This window comes from Lacerta agilis, chromosome 9 (genome assembly GCF_009819535.1).
Source record: "Lacerta agilis isolate rLacAgi1 chromosome 9, rLacAgi1.pri, whole genome shotgun sequence".
In the NCBI taxonomy this organism is placed as follows: Eukaryota; Metazoa; Chordata; class Lepidosauria; order Squamata; family Lacertidae; genus Lacerta; species Lacerta agilis.
The window spans coordinates 74,580,084-74,598,262 of record NC_046320.1 but is presented as its reverse complement, the minus strand read 5'-3'; the positions used below and the strand labels follow the sequence as shown (position 1 = coordinate 74,598,262).

The 18,179-nt window shown below is 59.2% G+C and overlaps 3 protein-coding genes across 4 annotated transcripts; 2 read left to right on the top strand and 1 right to left on the bottom strand.

Moving 5' to 3' along the window:
- Positions 1-1,827: 1,827 nt before the first annotated feature.
- On the bottom strand, positions 1,828-5,947 carry HTRA2 (HtrA serine peptidase 2). The gene is made up of 9 exons (XM_033159609.1): positions 5,928-5,947; positions 5,529-5,786; positions 4,697-4,901; positions 4,072-4,266; positions 3,810-3,842; positions 3,100-3,208; positions 2,827-2,896; positions 2,485-2,580; positions 1,828-2,307 (listed from the first exon to the last, which is right to left on the bottom strand). The coding sequence occupies exons 1-9, from the start codon at positions 5,945-5,947 to the stop codon at positions 2,142-2,144; spliced, it is 1,152 nt and encodes a 383-aa protein (XP_033015500.1). The 3' UTR covers positions 1,828-2,141.
- A 220-nt stretch (positions 5,948-6,167) lies between these two features.
- Positions 6,168-11,592, top strand: AUP1 (AUP1 lipid droplet regulating VLDL assembly factor). The gene is made up of 12 exons (XM_033161188.1): positions 6,168-6,238; positions 6,345-6,485; positions 6,616-6,766; positions 8,773-8,960; positions 9,151-9,223; positions 9,415-9,488; positions 9,695-9,761; positions 9,952-10,060; positions 10,320-10,460; positions 10,692-10,837; positions 10,981-11,069; positions 11,227-11,592. The coding sequence occupies exons 1-12, from the start codon at positions 6,183-6,185 to the stop codon at positions 11,273-11,275; spliced, it is 1,284 nt and encodes a 427-aa protein (XP_033017079.1). The 5' UTR covers positions 6,168-6,182; the 3' UTR covers positions 11,276-11,592.
- A 2,632-nt stretch (positions 11,593-14,224) lies between these two features.
- On the top strand, positions 14,225-18,052 carry LOC117053461 (BCL2/adenovirus E1B 19 kDa protein-interacting protein 3-like). 2 transcript variants are annotated; one of them, XM_033161190.1, is made up of 6 exons: positions 14,234-14,627; positions 14,833-14,959; positions 16,340-16,391; positions 16,663-16,736; positions 16,854-16,994; positions 17,494-18,052. In XM_033161190.1, the coding sequence occupies exons 1-6, from the start codon at positions 14,303-14,305 to the stop codon at positions 17,540-17,542; spliced, it is 768 nt and encodes a 255-aa protein (XP_033017081.1). In that variant the 5' UTR covers positions 14,234-14,302; the 3' UTR covers positions 17,543-18,052. The 2 variants fall into 2 exon arrangements, with proteins under 2 accessions (XP_033017082.1, XP_033017081.1); XM_033161191.1 differs by lacking the exon at positions 16,854-16,994 and having other exon boundaries at positions 14,225-14,627.
- Positions 18,053-18,179: the final 127 nt, after the last annotated feature.

The window sequence follows — 18,179 nt, the reverse complement described above, 5'->3', positions numbered from 1 at the left end:
CTTGCCTCTCAGCTGATGTGTGAGGAAGTGGCAGCTCAGCTCTGAGACAGGAAAAGCTCCAACCCCCCCCCCCTTGCATGCCCCCCAAAGGCATTGCCATCACCTGGCAAGAACCAACTGTACCTGGGAAGGGGCCAGGTCTGGCAGCCCCTCAGCATGGTGGAGGGATGGGTCCCGTAACCCCCCCCCAAGTGCTAGGATTATGCAAGATCACAAGAATCTGCAGTATCTGGCCAGTGGCCCAGCATCCTTTTCTCACAGCGGCCACTCGGATGCCCCAAAGGGACATCCACTCGTCATCCTGACAAGGGAGGAGCCGTCAATAATCTCCTCCATGAATCTGCCACTTTCTTTAAAGCAATTCCAGTTGGTGGCCATCCCTGCCTCCTGTGGGAGGGAGTTCCACAGGTTCCACCATGTGAAATCCTTTTATCTGTCCCGAACCTTCCAACATTCAGCTTTCTGGATATCCTCAATTTCTAGTTGGAGAGAGTAGGAGAAAAACTTCTCTATCTGCTCCATTTCCCCCTATTAATCTGGGTGGGGCATCTCAGATGGAGACAGCTGCAGCCAAGAAAAAGGGTCATTTAGCACACACACCCCGCCCCACAGGACCCACCTACCTCCCTCCCCTTGGCCACTTCAGAGCTATGCGAGAAATGTCCTAATGGAGCCCTGCGGTCAGTCGGCCAGCCTGACCTAATTCTCCTGCAAGAACCCCCCCTCGCCCCCCCCCCACTTACTTTCCATGTCCTGTTTTCCTTCCTGGCTGGGCTGCAGAGAAACAAATTCCACGGCTGGAGGTGAAAGGAGAGGCCTGTCTGGGCAGCCGGTGGTGGCACAGAGGGACTCGGCACCCCTCCCAGTGAGATGCAGCCGAGCCCCTCAAAAACAAACAGCCCCCCACCCCCCCAAAATTCCTGGGGCTTAGCAAGACCACTTCCATGGCAAACCCACCTCCACCCCCGGCAGAAATCAGCCCACTTGTGTCGCCATCGCTAAGCGCCAAGGTGGCACGTCTCTTTGGTTGGGGGGGGGGGAGTTGGCTCTTCTGTGCCCACCTCCAGTAGCCCTCCCTCCCTCAATGCAGGCCTTGTATTGGGGGGGAAGGAAGAGCCCCCCCCGTTCCTCCAGGGCAAGGCAACTGATGTGCCAGTCCTTTGAGCCGCACAGGCAGCAGTTGTGCAGCCCCCACCTCAAATGGGGGCAGCAGGAGCCACTGTAGAGCTGCTGAATTAAACACCAAGCACCCCATAATAAAGACAACACTGCTGCCCCCTTGGCAGAACCCTTTATTTGAGCAGAAAGGACCAAGCCACAAAGCCCATCCCTGTCCCTGTCTGGCTCTGCAGCAAGTCAGGTCAGGCTGAGCAGCGGCTAGCTTTGAAATGTTTAAAAACAACTTTCTAGTCCTTAAGGACCCTGTGGGTGGCACAACCACCAGCCCTTCCAGTCTTGATTAATTTACCCCACCCCTTATGGCACCCACTGCAGACGGACCCTCAGCCCCCCCCTTGCCTTGCAGGTGGCAAGAGACCCCCCACTTAAGGATTCCTGCTTCACTGCAGCACCATCTCACTGGCTGGGAGCAGAAGGGGCTGCAGATTGTGTCCCGCTGGGCTCATGTCACATGATTCTGAGTTGGGGGGGGGGAATAGCAAAAGGCACCACCTTGCTGCCAATTACCCCCAGAGGGATGGCCACTTGCTCCATGGCTTGGTATCTTGGCCCCTTTTAAAACAGCTGGGCAAGGGGCAAACAGTGCCTGTGGAAAAGTGAGGGGGGTTTCCTCCCTTCAGAGCCCACAGCTGGCCTGGCCTTCTGGCCTTCAATGCCCGTTTGCGCAGCACCACAACCAAGGAGAATGACCCCTGCTCTCCACAAAACGTAGGCCTGGACAGGTCAATAGCCAATGGGGAAAGGGGAAAAGGAAAGCGCTGCCCCCTCCCTCCAAAAGGGCCTTTCCTGCCAAGTCAGGGAGAGCGCCCAGCAGACATCACGCAACCACGGAAGAGCGAGACCCACCAAGCTGCCCCCCGACACCTGCTGGGCCCCCCTCTTTCTGTGGGGACAGAGGGCAGGATCAGTCCTCTCCACGCTCAAGGCAAAGTCCATCTTCCTGCCAAGACCCCCACCCACCCCTACTCTGTGACTTCGGGGACAATGTTCATCAGCAGCGCCTCGTAGCCACGGCGGACCAGCAGCGTGAGGGTCTTCTGGCTCCGCACTGCCTCGTAGATGTCCTCTGCCCTCCGGGATGCCTGGCCGTTGATCTCCATGACCACGTCGCCTGCCTTGAGCCCTGCCCTGTGATGAGAGGGAAGTACGGGGGTGAGGGCAGAGAGACAGGCCAGGGGCCACAGAGGGGCAGGCAGACACTCCAGGGGGAACTGGGAACCCAGAGCCTAGAATTCTAGGGTTGGGAGGGACCCCCAGGGGTCATCTAGTCCAACCCCCATCAAGGCAGGTGGGCGTCGCACTTACTGATGTGCCGGAGAGCCAATGATGACCTTGTGGATGAGGACCCCGTAGGAGACATCGGGGAAGGCAGGATCCCTTATCTTCAACTCAGACAGGATACTGGGGTGGAAGAGGGAGCCACAAGGTTAGGATTCCAGCAGGCTGGAGGGTGGGAGAAGGCTCTATGCAGACACCCAAGGAAGTGGGGCACTGGTTTTCTGGGGGCAGCTCCTACTGCAGAGAAGACCCTCTGCCCCAGCAGCTTAGAGGGAACCAGGGCCCACTCTGGAAGCAACCGCCCCAAGGCAGGTAGACCTGCACTGCCGCCCCCCTTGGGCCTGGAAGGATCTGGTGCTGAGCACCTACCTGGGTGTCAGGGTCAACATCATCACCCCAATGTAGCGCCTCTTGCCATCTGTGCTGCCAAACCAGGAGTCTGGGGGGGGGGGAATAGAGGCTGTCATTGACCCCAGGGGGGAAAGAGACTCTGGGGTCCCCTCCATGCTGGAAGCCCACCTAGCCTAATAGAGACTCAAGGCTGCTAGGAGGAACATCCCTGGGTTGTGGGGGGCTCAGGTAGCCCCACCATATAGAGGCCAACCCCACCTCTCTCCCCATGGAAGGGGGGCAGATCCTCACCCTTGCGCTTCTCCTCCTGCTCCAGGAAGGCTCTCAGTCGGTCGGAGGGGATGGCGAAGGAGATCCCGGGGGTCACCTTCATGGTGTTCACCCCAATCACCTCGCCGTCCTAGGAGGCAGTGAGAGGAGCCCCGGGCAGCCACTTCAGGTTGGCTTTCACGGGGTGGGGTGGGGTGGGGGGAGAGAAAAGCCTTGCTCCCACCCTCATAACACTCCTGGCGATCCAACAAAGATGAACATTGGGAGATTCGGGACTCCTTTTTGCAGCACATAGTTAAACTGTGGAACTCCCTCCCACTGGAGGCAGGAGTGGCCGCCAGCCTAAATGGCTTTAAAGGAGGATGAGACTGTGGAGGAGAGGGCTGTGGAGGGCTCTAGCCAGGATGGCTGGGCTCTGGCCCCTCCCCCCCCCCCCCCCCCCCCCCGCTCTGGGTCCAAGACAGCCCTGCTTCTGAATCCCAGTTGCTGGAAACCGCAGGACAGAGTTGCTCCTTGGTGGCATCTGGCTGGCAACTGAGAACAGGTTGTGGGACCAAATGCCCCCCCCCCCGCCTGATCCAGCAGCAGGCTCTTCGGAGAGTCTGCCAAGCCCCCTGTGCCACCTGGGAAATGAAGGGCCTGTTCCCCAAACAGTCAACGAGCAACAACCCCCACCCTGTGCAAGCAGAAGCTCCCATTCCCAGGAAATATGCAGAGGACGAGGGACTTACCAAGTTGAGGAGGGGTCCCCCGGAGTTTCCAAACTGCAGAGCAGAAAACCGAAAAGGAAGTCACTTGGAGTGACCCATAGCTGCCCCTGGTCCCTCTGGGCGCCCCCACCCTGGTCACAAGGGACAGGAGGGAGCCCCAGGAATCACCCAGGCCCCTCCCACATGGTAGAGGCAGCACCTGCGCCACTCAGGGGACAGGCCAACAAAAAGCAAACGCCCCCCCCGTTGCCCCCCTCTGGCTCTCATGCCCGGTAGGCCTTACGTCAATGGCTGCATCTGTCTGGATGTACTCCATGTCCGAAGCCGCCAAGCCCAGCTCCCGGCCCCCCCGCTGGGCAGAGCTGACGATGCCTGAGGTGATGGTGTTCTGCAGGGCAAAGGGGCTGCCCATGGCCACCACAAACTCCCCCTGGCGCACATCAGAGGAACGGCCCAGGGGCAGGGTGGGCAGTGGGCGCTGGGGTGGGGGGGGGGGAGGAAAGACAAGTGTCAGTACCAGGATGCAGCATGGGAGCTCTCCTTCTGGCCTCATCTGGACTCCTCCCCCATGGGTGAGGGGCAGAAACCTGGCCCCCACTTCTGGGGGTCAGAAAACCACCAGGAGACTGGCGTCAGCTCAGCTCAGAATGGGGGAGGAGTCGTGTTGGGCAGCTTAGATGGCTGTCTGAGGGTAGTTGCCCTGCATGCCCCCACCCAACCAGGAACTGCTTTTGGCTTCTGGCTCACCAATCTCAACTTTCCAACAGGGTCTAGCTGGGATGATGCCACCGCTGCCCCCTCCCTGCCCAGCTCAGAGCCAAGGGGCACTGCTCCAAATCACCCGCTGCCCCAGTGCACCCACCAGGTTGTCCCCCCCCCCCGCCAGGCCTTCCCCTGGAGCGACTCGCCTTGGCGTTGATCTTGATGGTGGCAATGTCGGCCACCTGGTCCACCTGCCTCACCACGGCATCATAGAGCTCCCCGCTGGCCAGGCGCACCCGCACCCGCTTCCGGTTGGCCACCACGTGGGCATTGGTGACAATCAGCCCATCCGCAGACACCACGAAGCCGGAGCCGTTGGAGATGGGCACCTCCCGGCCAGAAAACGGGTGCCTGTGGGAGGGAAGGGGGGAATGAGGAGCACAGGGACCGGGACCAGGCGAGGGGAAAGCCCCAACCCAGGAGGGCTGCGCGGGGTCCCTTGTGACACACAGCCAGGCACATGTCAAGGACTCCAGCAGAGCCAGGATCAGGCCAATGGGCCACCTAGAGGTTGTACACAGGCTGTACAATGACAATAAAGGTATCATCATCATCATTATCGCTATCATTATTATTATTAGAGCCTCCTGTTCTCACAGTGGCCAAGCAGGTACCCCCATGGAAAACTGTAAGCAGGACAGGGCCTTCTTGGTGGTGGCTGCTGCCAGACCACTTGGATCTCCTTCCCTAGAGAAGCCCAACTGGCGGCCTGCTTGCTGTCCCTCTGCTCTGTTCCACCGGCTTTTAGAAATGCACTGCTTTGAATGGGAAAGCTGGCAGCGGGAGGTTTCTATTGCTGGGATCTTACTGCTCTCCTATCTCTTTGCATCTTAATTCTACCCGTTTCGCCGCTTCTCAACTTTTGCTTCCTTGCCCCGATGCTTTGAGCGGTGAGCCGCCTTGCGCCTCTGCCCAGAGAAGAGGCGGCGTCCAACTCTCCGCAGCCCAAGCTGCCTTTTCACGCCGGGCGCCGAGTACCTGCCCAGGATCTCGATGTAGACCAGCGCCGGCGCCGTCCGCTCCACCACGTCGGCGATGAAGTTGTAGGTGGCGCGCGGGGAGCCCGGCGGGGGCGGCGGCGGGGGCGGCGGCGAGGGCACGGCGGCGTGCAGCGGAGGGAGGCCCGGCCAAAGGCAGCCCCGGCGGGCCCCGCCACCGCCCTCGCCCCGCCCTCGCAGCAGGCACCAGCCCCCCGCCAGCGCCCCCGCCAGCGCCCCCGCCGCCCAGCGCCACCCGCTCCAGCGCGGGGGAGGAGGAGGAGGAGGAGGAGGAGGAGGACGCCTCTGGCCGCCGCCGCCCAGCCCTCGCCCCGCCGCCCAGGCGCCGCAGACCCCGCTCCGCAGACCCGCCGCCGCCCAGCGCCGCGCCACCCCAGACCCAGCCGCCGCCGCCGCCATGCTGCTCGGGGCCGCCCGCCCGCCCGCCCGCCCGCCTGCCTCCCGGGGCACGCCGGGAAACGTAGTCCGGGGGAGTGGCGGAAGGGGCGGCGGCGGCGGCGACGGCGGGCGCGGTGACGCGCTTCCCCTCGGAGCGGGCGCGACCAAGATGGCAGCGGCGGCCCGTCAGGCCCAGGCCGTGACCCGCCGCGCTTCCCGCTGAGCGGCGCCTCTCGGACCCCGCGGGCAGGGCAGCATGGATGCCTCCGCCGCCGCTCCCGTGGCGCCCGACCGGCTCTTCGACGCGCACCGGTGAGGGGGGGGGGCGCTTGCCGGAGGGGGCGGCGGCGGGGGCGGCGGCGGGGCCGGCTCTCTCCTTCCGCTCACCTGGCGCTCCTCCTCCTCCTCCTTTCCCTAGGCTCCCCGGCGAGGGTCCGCGGGTGCTGCTCTCGCTGCTCCTCTACGCGCCCGTGGGCCTGGCGCTGCTGCTGCTGCGCCTCTTCATCGGCCTCCACGTCTTCCTGGTCAGCTGCGCGCTCCCGGACAGCGCCCCCCGCAGGTGCGTGGGTGGGTGGGCGGGCGGGCGGAGGAGGGGGCCGGGCGGGGCGGGGCGGGGCGGGAGGGACCCCGGGGACCCCCTTGGCCCCTCCGCCGCTCACCCTCCCCTCCCCTCCCCTCCCCCCCCGCAGGTTCATCGTGCGCGTGATGTGCTCGGTGCTGGGCGTCCTGGTGCGGCAGGGCGACCCCCGGCAGCGCAGCCTCCGCGCGCGCGTCTTCATCGCCAACCACGTCACCCACTTCGACCACAACGTCCTCAACCTGCTCACGTCCTGCAACGCGGTGAGCGGGGAGACGGGGGTTCAAAGGGGGGTGGGAGGAGGCCAGGCCGCTTCCTGGCTGGGGAGCGCAGAGCAAAGGCTCCCCTCTCGGCACGCCTCTCCCTGAGGGATGTGCATAGGCGGCCGCCTCCGGGCCTCACGCAGTTTCTCCTCTTGCTTCAAAGAGATGCAGGTCCTGTTAGCGCAGCGTTTGGCAAGGTAAGAAGCACCTGCTGGATCAGGCCCGTGGCCCACCTAGTCCGGCATGCTCTTCTCCCAGGGGTCCACCGGATGCCCCTTATAGGAAACTCCCCAGCAGGATTTCAGCACAAGAGCCCCCGCCCCTCCTCTGGTTTCTGGCAGCTGGCATCCAGAAGTGTTATTGCATCAGACTGTGAAAGCAGAGCAGAGCCATTGTGGTTAGCGCAAGGCATTTGTCTCATTCTTTTTAAAAAACCATCCAAGTTGGTAGCCACCACTGGCTCCTGCAGGACGGAGTTCCACAGTTTAACTCTGCACTGCATGAAGAAGAACTTAATTTTATTCGGCCTACTTTTTCCAACTCTCAGCCTTGAATGTCAACCTTTGGGAGTTCACCTTAATGTAATAACCGTTTGTGCATGTGTGTGATTGTACGTGTATTCATGTACACAGGAACAGGCCTTTTCTGTAGTGGCTCCCCATTTGTGAAATGCTTTCTCTAGGGATGTTCAGCTGGCACCTTCATTATACACCTTTAGGCGCCAGGTGAAAATGTTCCTCTTCAACTGGGCCTTGGGCTGATTGACCTTTTAAATGTGTTGTGGAATGGGGGATTATTGGGTTGTCTTTGTCTTTGTTTTTATTGTGTAATTTGTGTTTTTTATATTGTAATTTTATGTTGTAAACTGCCCTGAGAGTTACAAATATAGGGCAGAACGCAGATTTAAGACAAAATAAAAAATAAATCAGCCCTGAGTGCTCACTAGAAGGACAGATCCTGAAGTTGAGGCTCCAGTACTTTGGCCACTTCATGAGAAGAGAAGACTCCCTAGAAAAGACCCTGATGTTGGGAAAGATGGAGGGCACAAGGAGAAGGGGGCGACAGAGGATGAGATGGTTGGACAGTGTTCTCGAAGCTACTAACTGCCAAACTGCGAGAGGCAGTGAAAGAGAGGCCTGCCTGGCGTGCCCTGGTCCATGGGGTCACAAAGAGTCGGACACGACTGAACAACAACAAAAAATAAAATTTCCTTCCAGTAGCACCTTAGAGACCAACTAAGTTTGTTCTTGGTACGAGCTTTCGTGTGCATGCACACTTGTTCATATCTGAAGAATCTGAAGAAGTGTGCATGCACACGAAAGCTCATACCAAGAGCAAACTTAGTTGGTCTCTAAGGTGCCATTGGAAGAATTTTTTTTATTTTTTATTTTGTTTTGACTATGGCAGACCAACACGGCTAGCTACCTGTAGCAGATTTAAGAAATCATAATACAGTGGTACCCCATGTTACGCACGTGATCCGTTCCAGATCGTGCTACGTAACACGGGCGTGTTTAACGAACGCCCAACCCCCCCAAAAAAAACCTGGAAGTAGCACGATTTGAGTGCTTCTGCGCATGTGTGAAGTGCGCAGAAGCGTTCTGTGCATCCGGGGGTCGCATGCGCTCCGGAAACGCTTCCGGGTTGCGGGCGTTCTTAACTCGAATGTCTGCAACCCGGGGTGTGCGCAACCCAGGGTATGACTGTAAATAATGTATACAGTTTCATGCAGCACATAATTTAAACAATGGATTTATCTCCCACAAGAATTTGTGATGGCCACCAACTTGGATGGCTTTATGAGACAGATTCACAGCAGAGGAGGGGGCTCTAGCCCTGATGGCTGCCCCTGCCTCTGGGGCAGAAGGCAGCGCATGTCCTTGTGTCTTGTTTGTGGTCCTTGGGGGCTGGCTTCCCCTGGACTGCAGGTGCCCTATCCCCGCTAGTGGAGAGCCATGGGCTGCCGCCTGTCCCATGCAGGCCCTGACGGATTCTCTTCTCAACAGCCTGTGCTGAACGGCACCTCCGGCTTCATCTGCTGGTCCCGGGGCTTCCTGGAGGTGGGGGGTGCAGAGAGCCGAGTTGAGCTGCTGGAGTCCTTGAAGGCCTACTCCTCCCAGGGGGGCAACCCGCCCCTGCTGCTCTTCCCCGAGGAGACGACCACCAACGGCCGTGTGGGTCTCCTGCGATTCAGGTGGGCAGAGCCTCTGGCCTGGCGCCAGGCACCCGAGAAGATCCCCCGGGATCAGGCCAAGGGCCACCCAGCCCACAATCTGGTTCTCATATTGGCCAACCAGGTGCCACAGGGGCAAGCCAGCAAACAGCGGGGTGGGGGGAGTCTCCTGCTGAGTGTTGCCCCACTGACTGCATTCTTCCCTCTCCAGCTCATGGCCGTTCTCCATCTTAGACAGCGTCCAGCCAGTGGCTCTGCAAGTCCAGAGGCCTTTTGTCGCTGTGGTGAGTGGGGGGGGGGGCTGTCTGTTTGCTGCTGTAAAGCAGAACCCTCTGGCACATCCCCCCAGCAATGGGTGTTTGTGTTGGGTGCTTTCTCCCCCATCTCAAGGGTCAGGGCTTGCACTTGCAGATCCCTTTCACCCCCCCCCCTTGGCTTTTTACTCTTTTCTTTCTCCCCCCCCCCCCCCCCGCAGAGTGTGGCTGACGCCTCCTGGGTAACGGAGCTGCTGTGGACTTTCTTTGTGCCCTTCACTGTTTATCAAGTAAGGTACTAAAAGTCTCTGCTACTTCTTTGCTTGGGGGAGGGGGGGAACTGGACGGAAGGAGAGGAGAGAGGCTCTCAGAGAGGAAGGGAAGGAAGCCTCTCTGCCTTTGCTGGAGAGGGAAGTTTGGTCCTCGTTTTGGGGAAGGGGGAGGCAGGTCACCTGGGTAGCCTGGGGCTCCTCCTCCCCTCTTCCCTTCCTTCCTCCCCAGGTGGCTCCCACCCATCGGCAGACTAGTTGAAGAAACCCGCGAGGAGTTTGCGCTGCGGGTTCAGGAGGTAGGAGCAGAGGCCTTGGGGGCTTGGGGTGTGCGGCATGAAAGACTGGCTGTCACGGCCGTGGTCTTGCGCATTCCTCAGCGGTGGGGTGGAAGGGGGCGCAACGCCCGTGCTGAGGGGCTACCTCTGTCTGCTCAGGCTGTGTCAGCTTCCCAGCCTGAGCCCTGGCCTGCATCTCTCCTCCCTGCAGCTCCTAGCCCTGGAGCTGGGTGTGGTGTCGACTCGACTCACTGCTGCTGACAAAGCCGAGCACCTGAAGCGATTGCGCCACAGCCCTTCAGCCCCCTACAGCCCCCCAGGTGAGTGGGGTGGAAGCAGTTCGCCTCCCCTGCCTCCATATGCCTGCTTGCTGGCAAAGCTCCAAGCCTTGGGTGGCTCCTGCCTGGGCTCTGCCTGCTCCCAGCTCTCTCCTGGTGGGTGGCAAGGGTCTTGCCCACTGTGCTTAGGAGTGGCTGGCCGGGAGGGAGGGAGGATCCAGGCCACCATGGTGGCTATGCTTCCCCAGGCCTCTGTGCCTCAGCTGCCCCCTTTCCCCTTGCCTTCCTTCCTTTCTCTCAGCTCCAAGCCAGCCTTCAGGGGCCCAGGACCGAGCTTTTCCCAGCGTCGCCTCCGCAGAGGATGTCCGCTGGAGTGGCATGGCCCAGCGTGTCAAAGAAGTCCTGCCCCACGTGCCCCTGGCAGTCATCCGCAAGGATCTAGGTGCGTGGTATTTGGGGGGGGGGGAGCATTTGGGTAAGAGCTTGAGGGGGGATTCTCATACCCAGGAGGGTTGGGGAGGTCAGCTTCCCCCCACTAGAAACACAGAATTGTAGGGCTGGAAGGGCCCTAGTCCAACCCCTGCAATGCATGCATCCCAACTGAAGCGCCCCTGAGAGAGGACCACCCAGCCTGTGGTCAGTTCTAAGTCTGGCCTCCTTCTCTCTCTTCCAGCTCGGACGAACTGTGTGGATGCGACCATTGCCAATCTCCTGGAGGGGCGGGTTCCCTTCATCCCCAGCGAGGCGGAGGCAGAGGATTCCTCAGCTGCCCCGTCCATCTCTGGCGCTCACTACCTTGCCTCTGCTCCCCTGACCACGGTACCCAACACCCTCCACCCCAAGGAGGAGGGAGGGAGGGAGGGAGAAGGTGCTGTGGGGGCCCATGTGTGGGGGCTGAAGAGGGGCTGGGGCTTCTCAAGGCTGAGCTCCTGCCCCCTCCTCCTCCTCCTCCCTCTCTGCAGGCCCCCATGAAGCTCTTTGCCCGCTCCCCAGAGGCAAGGCACGTCTCCCTGCAGGAGCGGAAGCGGGTGCTGTACGACTACGCCAGGAGGTGAGGCCGGGACCCTCTCCCTGCCACGGAGGGAGCAAGGGGTGGACCCCCCCCCAGCAGTCTCTCTCTGACACCCCCCACAGCCCGCCCGCACTTGCTCTGGCTGAGCTGCTCTGCGCTGCCATGTGCTGATGAGATGCTCCTCTTGCCTTCACAGGAGATTCATGGAGAAGCATGGGATGGCGCAGAAGGAGGGGAGCCACTGAGCAGCTGGTGTTTTTCTTGAGGACTGCTGGCTTGATCAACTCTGGATCTTTGTGGAGGGTTGCTGCGGACACTGCTGCCCTGCTGGACCCATGTGGGGTTGGCAGTGTGGCCGTGGCTGCCCTTGAGCGGTGTGCACCCACCCCGCCTGACGTCTCCGCAGGGCAAGAGGGAGGCTCCCAGCCCCCACCCTGCCCACTGCAAGGCCCGGACTCCACATCGCCCTGCCGCACAGCCAGGGCCGCCGACGGCCTGCCTCAGAGTGCGGGTGGGAGGGGGCAAGCTTTCACTATCGAAATAAACGTTACTCTAATTCTCATCCTCTCGGACGCGCCTTCCTTCGCTGCTGTTGACTCCTGCTTGAGAGTCAGCAGAAGCCCCACCAAGGGAGACACAACAGGTCCTTGTTCTGCCACTGCAGCTGCTGCTGGGACAGGCCAGGGGTGGCCAGGCTGCCTTGCCTCTTGGAGTGGGCTGTCTGGGCGCCCTCTGGCTCTGCCCTCTGTGCCCTGGCTCTGGAGGGGGTGGGCCCCTGAGTCAGTCAGCTGGCGGGCTGAGCTGGTCTTGCATTTGGGGACAGCTGTCACCTGCCTCCAGCCAGGGTCCTCCTGTCCTGACCCAGCTTCAGCCACACGAAGCTCCATTCCAAGTGCTTTTCAGTGGCTGGTTTTTGTGTCCTCACCGTCTTGAGTCTCTGGTTTCTTTTTCTGTGTGGTGAGAGTCTGCTTTAGCTTTGCGCACTTCACAGTGAAGGGGTGCTGAATATTGGGGTTGGGGTGATAGTAGTGTGTGTGTGTGGGGGTGATTCTTGCATTTTGAGGGGTGGCCTAGATGACCCATGGGCTCCCTTCCAATGCCTGGCGGCCTTAGCGGAATGGCTGCTTCTTTCCTTTGGTCTCCTTGGTGTGGCAGCCTTGCCCCACAATCCAGGCATAGCCAGAATGCATAGCTCTGCCCTGAGCAGGTGCCCCAGAGCTCCTTGGAAACAAAAGTGAAGGGGGCACCTTTGGATCCTTGAGCAAGGGCTGTGGGGGCCAGCCCTTCTGCTCCCCCAGGAAAAGAAAGCCCAGCCACCTGCCTGCTCTTTTCCCTGAGAGGGGGATCCAGTAGAATCAACCTGAGCGGTGAAAATCACATAGGAGTTGAAGGGGGGGGGGTTGTCACTCTGTCCAATTGGCTGCCTGTACATTAGACCAGTGTTTTTCAACCACTGTTCCGCGGCACACTAGTGTGCCGCGAGATGTTGCCTGGTGTGCCGTGGGAAAAATTGAAAAATTACTTTATATATAGTCAATATAGGCACAGAGTTAAATTTTTTAACATTTTCTAATGGTGGTGTGCCTCGTGATTTTTTTCATGAAACAAGTGCCTTTGCCCAAAAAAGGTTGAAAAACACTGCTTTAGACAAAGGGAACCTTCCTGACCACGTGGGGAGGGTGGCAGTTCCTGGGGGGAACCGAGTTCCAGGGGGATGTCTTAGGCGACCCTGAGGGGGCAAGGGGGGTGCTCCCCACACCTGCCAGTATCCAGTGGCTGCGAGGGTGGCAGGAGGAACTCTCTCCCTGGTGTCTGTATTCTGGGCATCCTGGAGCAGCTCCTTGTCGTTATCCTTTCGATGACCGCTACCTGCATTGGGGGGGGGGATAATGTCCCTTTGGAGGGGTCCCCTTCCAGTTCGCTGAATCAGTGGGACAGCCTAAATTGCTCAGGTTTCCCCCGCCCCGCAGTCTTGGACAGATGAAGCTGCGAGGAGAGGGGCGAGAAGGCTGCTGGAGAGACGGGGGCGCGCGGCGCGCTCTGGAGGATGCTGAGCGGGCGGGGGGGTGGGCAGCTGCTCCCCGTCCTTGGATCCCTTCTCCGCTCGCGGGGTCGGTCCAGGTCAGCCTCCTCCTCCCGGGCGGGAGATGCGTGCAGCTCAGCATGTCTGGCTGCGCCCCTCCCGGCCGCGCGTTCATTCATGGAGCACGTAGCTGGCTACTCTTAAAGGGGCGACAGAAGGGGGCCCGGAGTTGCCTTCCTCCAGCTCCCTTCTTCCGGTGCTTCGGCGGCGCTCCGCTCTTTGAAATAGCAGCGGGCAGCGCGGGGCGAAAGGAAATAGAGCAGGCCTAGGACTTCTCTTGATGCAGCCTGGCCCCAGAATAGCATTAGCTTTTTTGCTGCTGCATCACACTGTGGACTCACGTTAAGCTTGTGGTCCACCAAGACCCCGAGATCCTTTTCACATGTACTGCTAGTAAGCCAGGGGTCCCTCGTCCTCAGGGCCGGATTGAGGTTGGATGAGGCCCTAAGCTACTGAAGGTAATGGGGTCCTTTATATGTCCAGCTGTCCTTTGTCAACAACAAATTGTCGTTGTTTTGTGTTGAATGCAGCATGCTATATGGCAATTTTATATGGTATGGTATATGGTAATTTTGGGGAGCCCCAAGAGTGTGGGGCCCTAAGCTATAGCTTGTTTAGCTTATACGTAAATCCGGCACTGCCCATCCTATATTTCCAGTTACAGGTGGGTAGCCGTGTTGGTCTGCCATAGTCAAAACAAAATCGAAAATTCTTTCCAGTAGCACCTTAGAGACCAACTGAGTTTGTTCCTGGTATGAGCTTTCGTGTGCATGCACACTTCTTCAGATACCACACGAAAGCTCATACCAGGAACAAACTCAGTTGGTCTCTAAGGTGCTACTGGAAAGTTTCATCCTATATTTGTGCATCTGGTTCTTCCTGCCTAAGTGCAGAACCTAGCATTTGTCCCTATGGAAATTAGTTTTCTGAGCTTGTGCCCAGTTCTCTACGGTCATTTTGAATTCTGATTCTAACTGCACGGTGTGATGTTCAGAAAACCTTCACCTTAGAATCCTAGAATTGAAGAGATGGAAGGCATCCCAAGGGTCATCTAGTCCAACCCCTGGCTGGCAATGCAGGCATCACTGCAAAAGCATCCCTCCTAGGAGGGAAAGACTCCGCTATCTTCCGAGGAAGAACGGCTCTTCCTGTCGAAAGACAGAATTTCGTTCCTTGTCCTTTGAAAGCAATGGTTCGGGTTCTCCCTTCCGGAGCAGCTGGAAGCGAGCCGGCTCCAGTCTTCCATCGGGCAGCCCTTCCGATACTGGCACATGGGGCGATGCCACTTCCCCTGTCCCTTGCCGGTTGGGGTCCCCACCCCTCCGAGGAGCAGGCTGGCGTCGCCCTTTTAAGGCGCGAGGGTGCCCGGCGCTTCTGTTTACAGAAGCCAGCCGGCTGGGCGTCACGTGGCCTCCAGCTGGCCGGCTGGCTAATGGGACGGGCACCTGCCTGGCACCGGGAGGGAGCCCCAGGCAGCGGAGCGATGGAGGCGCCCCGGGAAGACGTCCTGCAGAGTGAGTGGCCCTGGGCGGGCGGAAGGGAGGAGAAGCGCGCTCCCGCGCCGGGTCCCTTGCAGGACCAGATTGGGGTAGGGGCTCTGGGACTTCTCCCCGCCCCCCAGCAGCTGCAGCCAGCATCCCCCAGGCGGTGACGGGGGGATCCAGTTCGGTCCTTCTAACTGCCCCTCCCTCCCTCCCTCCCCCCCTGCCCGCTTCCTAGGCTCCTGGGTGGAGGTGCCCCTACTTGGCCAGGAGGAGCCCCCCACGCCGGCCTGTGCGCCTCACCGCGACATGGAACAGATCCTGCTGGAAGCGCAGCTGGAGGTGGAGTCGCCGCGGGCCGAGGGGTAGGTGGCCGTGGGCGGATGACTCTTTCGTGGGCAGCGGGGTCGGCGGAACTCCTTGCAATTGGCTGTGAGCGCAGCCGGCGAAAGGGAGGCTCTGCGGTGGACAAGCGGGCGGCGGCTGCTAGCTCCGAAGGGCCGGGAAGCGACGACCCCGGGGGGCGGCGGGAGACCAAGCTTGGACTGTCGGGTCTCTCGGGTGAGGGGTCGGCAGATCATCCCCTCGGAGCCAGACAGGCGCTCCTGGGCATCCCTGGCTCTTCGCCCGCCCCTTATCCCCTGCTCAGGGCTGCGTACCCAGGGAGCGGGCCACTGCCTGGCCTGGGGGAGGCCAGCTCTTCCAAGTGCTCCCAAAGTCCTCCCGTGAGCCTGACTCGACTATCCCCACCCCCAGGCTATGGGCTGCACTGTGGGGCTCCTTGGGCTTTCACTGGAGTTGGCATAACTGCGCTTCTAAGCAAATTTCTGTCAGCTCCTTTTAATGCTAATTATTGCACAGATGTTCCCTCAGTACTTGCGGTTCTGTTCCGTTCCCTTATTTTAAGAACTAAGGTTCCCATTCCATTCACGTACATCATTGGGATGCTCTGAAACGTCAAAGTTTGAACCAAATCGCCTCTCTTGAGATTTGTATTTTTGAACTTCTTACTGTGAAATTGGAAAGTTTGGCTGATTTTCTTTGGGCTCCACCTTGCCATATGAACCTGAGGATGTGAACCCACATCCTGCCATTATAAATGTACCAGAGCTGGAAGAATAATGGAATCAGAGAATTGTAGAGTTAGAAGGGACCTCCAAGTCCCATCTAGTCCAACCCCCTGAAATGCAGGAATCTCAACCTCTGCTTTAAAATTTCCCTGGAAGGAGATTCCACCACCTCCCTAGAGAGTCTGTTCCACTGTCAAACAGCTCAGAATGTTCTTCCTGGTGTTTAGTCAGAAGGAGCCTTTGCTGTGTGGGCTCTGGTTTCTACAGCTGCTCCCCAAGAAAGACCGGCCTGGGAGTAGCCACCAGACATCTTCCAGGGACTGCCACAGTCATGACACACAAAACCCCCTGCAAGAATGACCTGGGCTTCTTCTGTGTGGTGACAACTCAGCGTCCTTCTCCTGTCTGAGGCAGGGCTCCAATGGCCAGCCACTTCACCTGCCCAGGAGGACAGGAGGCACCTGCCTTCTGAAGGGCTCACCTGAGCATCCTCACAGGCTGTTGACAGGTCTTGCCTGGTAGAGATTTAGGTCCAGTGAGGGTGTCTAAAGGGCTTCACAGCAGCTTCTGAGCATGCTCACAAACAGCATGGCGGTGAAATCTCTCTTGTGCATGAACACACATATACAGTGAGAGCAATTTATCACCAGCAGATTCCATTTCTTGTGTTTCCAGCTCCTTCCTTGCACTGAAGGCGCCTGGTGTGGAGGACCTGAGCCCAGGGCAGGTGAGTGTCAATGCTGAGGTGTGCAAAGGACCCACCTGGGCCATGGGCTTGTGGTCTTGTAGCCTCAGACTGAGAAGGCGCCAACCAAAATGGGGTCCTGAAAGGTTTAATCTCAGGGGTCATAATGGTGACCGACCCACAAAGCACCTCGAGTTCCATAGACAGGTGTGTTCTCACCCACCCACAAGACATTCCCAGATGGATGCCCAGGTGATATGTCCCCATCCACCCTTAAAAAAATATTATGGGATGCTGCACTTTCTCTTTGCAGAGGGAAGACACTGAAGGGTCTGTCCAGATGGGGACCCTGCCCTGGTCGTGGCCCAGCCTCCCTGAGCACCAAAAGTAAGGATGGCTCTTCACTACCTTTCCCCAGGGGTCCTGGCTTCAGGCACCCCCCCCCAATACTCTCACCCCATTGCCTGCTCCATTTTGGACTCTTGTCTCTCTGTCTCTCTGCAGGGAGCTGGCCTGCCTGCCCCCTGCGTGTGCCCCCCTGCTCAGCCCAGTTCTACACAGGAGGAGGGGGTTGCGGGACCCCCAGCTGCTACTTCTGGTCATCCCCTCTCTGCTGCTCAGCCACGTCTTGGCCTTGGGCCTTGGGTGAGTGGGGGGGGGGAGGCAATGAAGCAGGCGCAGTTAGCGCCTCCAAACCTCTTGCCTGGACTCCTCTCTCTCACACACAGCAGTGGCCCATCAGCTGAGGAGAAATGGGATCATGGCAAAACATGGGGACGGACTTGATTTTTCTCTCCCTTTATGGAAACCCCCTTAATTCTGCCCAGTGCAGCCAGCCTCCTATACTGTCTGTCTGCTACCCCCTCCCCTCCAAAACATATTGAGACCTGCAGTGAAGTCTCTGAGCTCTGGTTCCCCACAGGCACCTGGCTGGCCACTGCAGAAGTGGATGCTGGATTAGATGGGTCTCCTCTGGCCTGACCCAGCAGCCTCTTCTCATGTTGTCCACTGCTCAGAGCCTTCTGTTGTGGGTGCCCTTGCCTCTACCACTTGCCTGGAGGAGGGTAGCAAGAAAGGGGGCTGCTGGCCTTGCCCCTTCTGACCAAGCCCCTCACTCACTGCCCTTTTCCTCTCCTCTCTCCAGCATTTGTATCGGGAAGCGTCTGGCTGCCTCCCCAGCAAGCAGCCTGTAAGAAGCAGAGAGGGGCCTCCTGGGACACCCACCCCCATCCCAGCTCCCGGTACCGAACTGTTGCATGGCCCCCTCTTGCCCAAGACGACCTGAGAAGTGGTGCAGAGCCCAGCATCAAACCTGATACCCCCCACCAATTTCTGTGTACACAACCTTCCTTGCCTCCACTGTGGGGCCAAGCCCTCATAAAGAGTGTCTGCGGACTTAGCCCCAAAGCCCCCTCTCCACTTTCTCTGTTGTGGGGTGACTGCTGCAGTGGGGCAGAGGGGACTGGGTAGCCGGGCTCCAGCAGCAGCAGCCCCCTTCCTCCTCCTCCTCTCCTGTGGGCCCTGCTAGCAGCTGGGAGTTAGAGCCTGGACACATCTGGAAGGCCACATCTGGAGGTTGCGCTACCCCCCCCATATGCCAATCCAAGGAGCTTCAGAAAGACAATCTGCATCAAAGCATGGCAGCTGATCTACTGGAAAATGCCATTGCTTCATTCAAAATAAATCCTGTTTTTCAAAATCCTAAAAAAGTCTACCAGGCATTTCTTTTTAATATACGGGGGAGAGTAGCTGTGCTTTGGGTGTGGAGTGAGGGGCACCATGCCCTGGCAATGCTATGGGGGAAGAAGCCCCCTCAAATATGTTATTGGG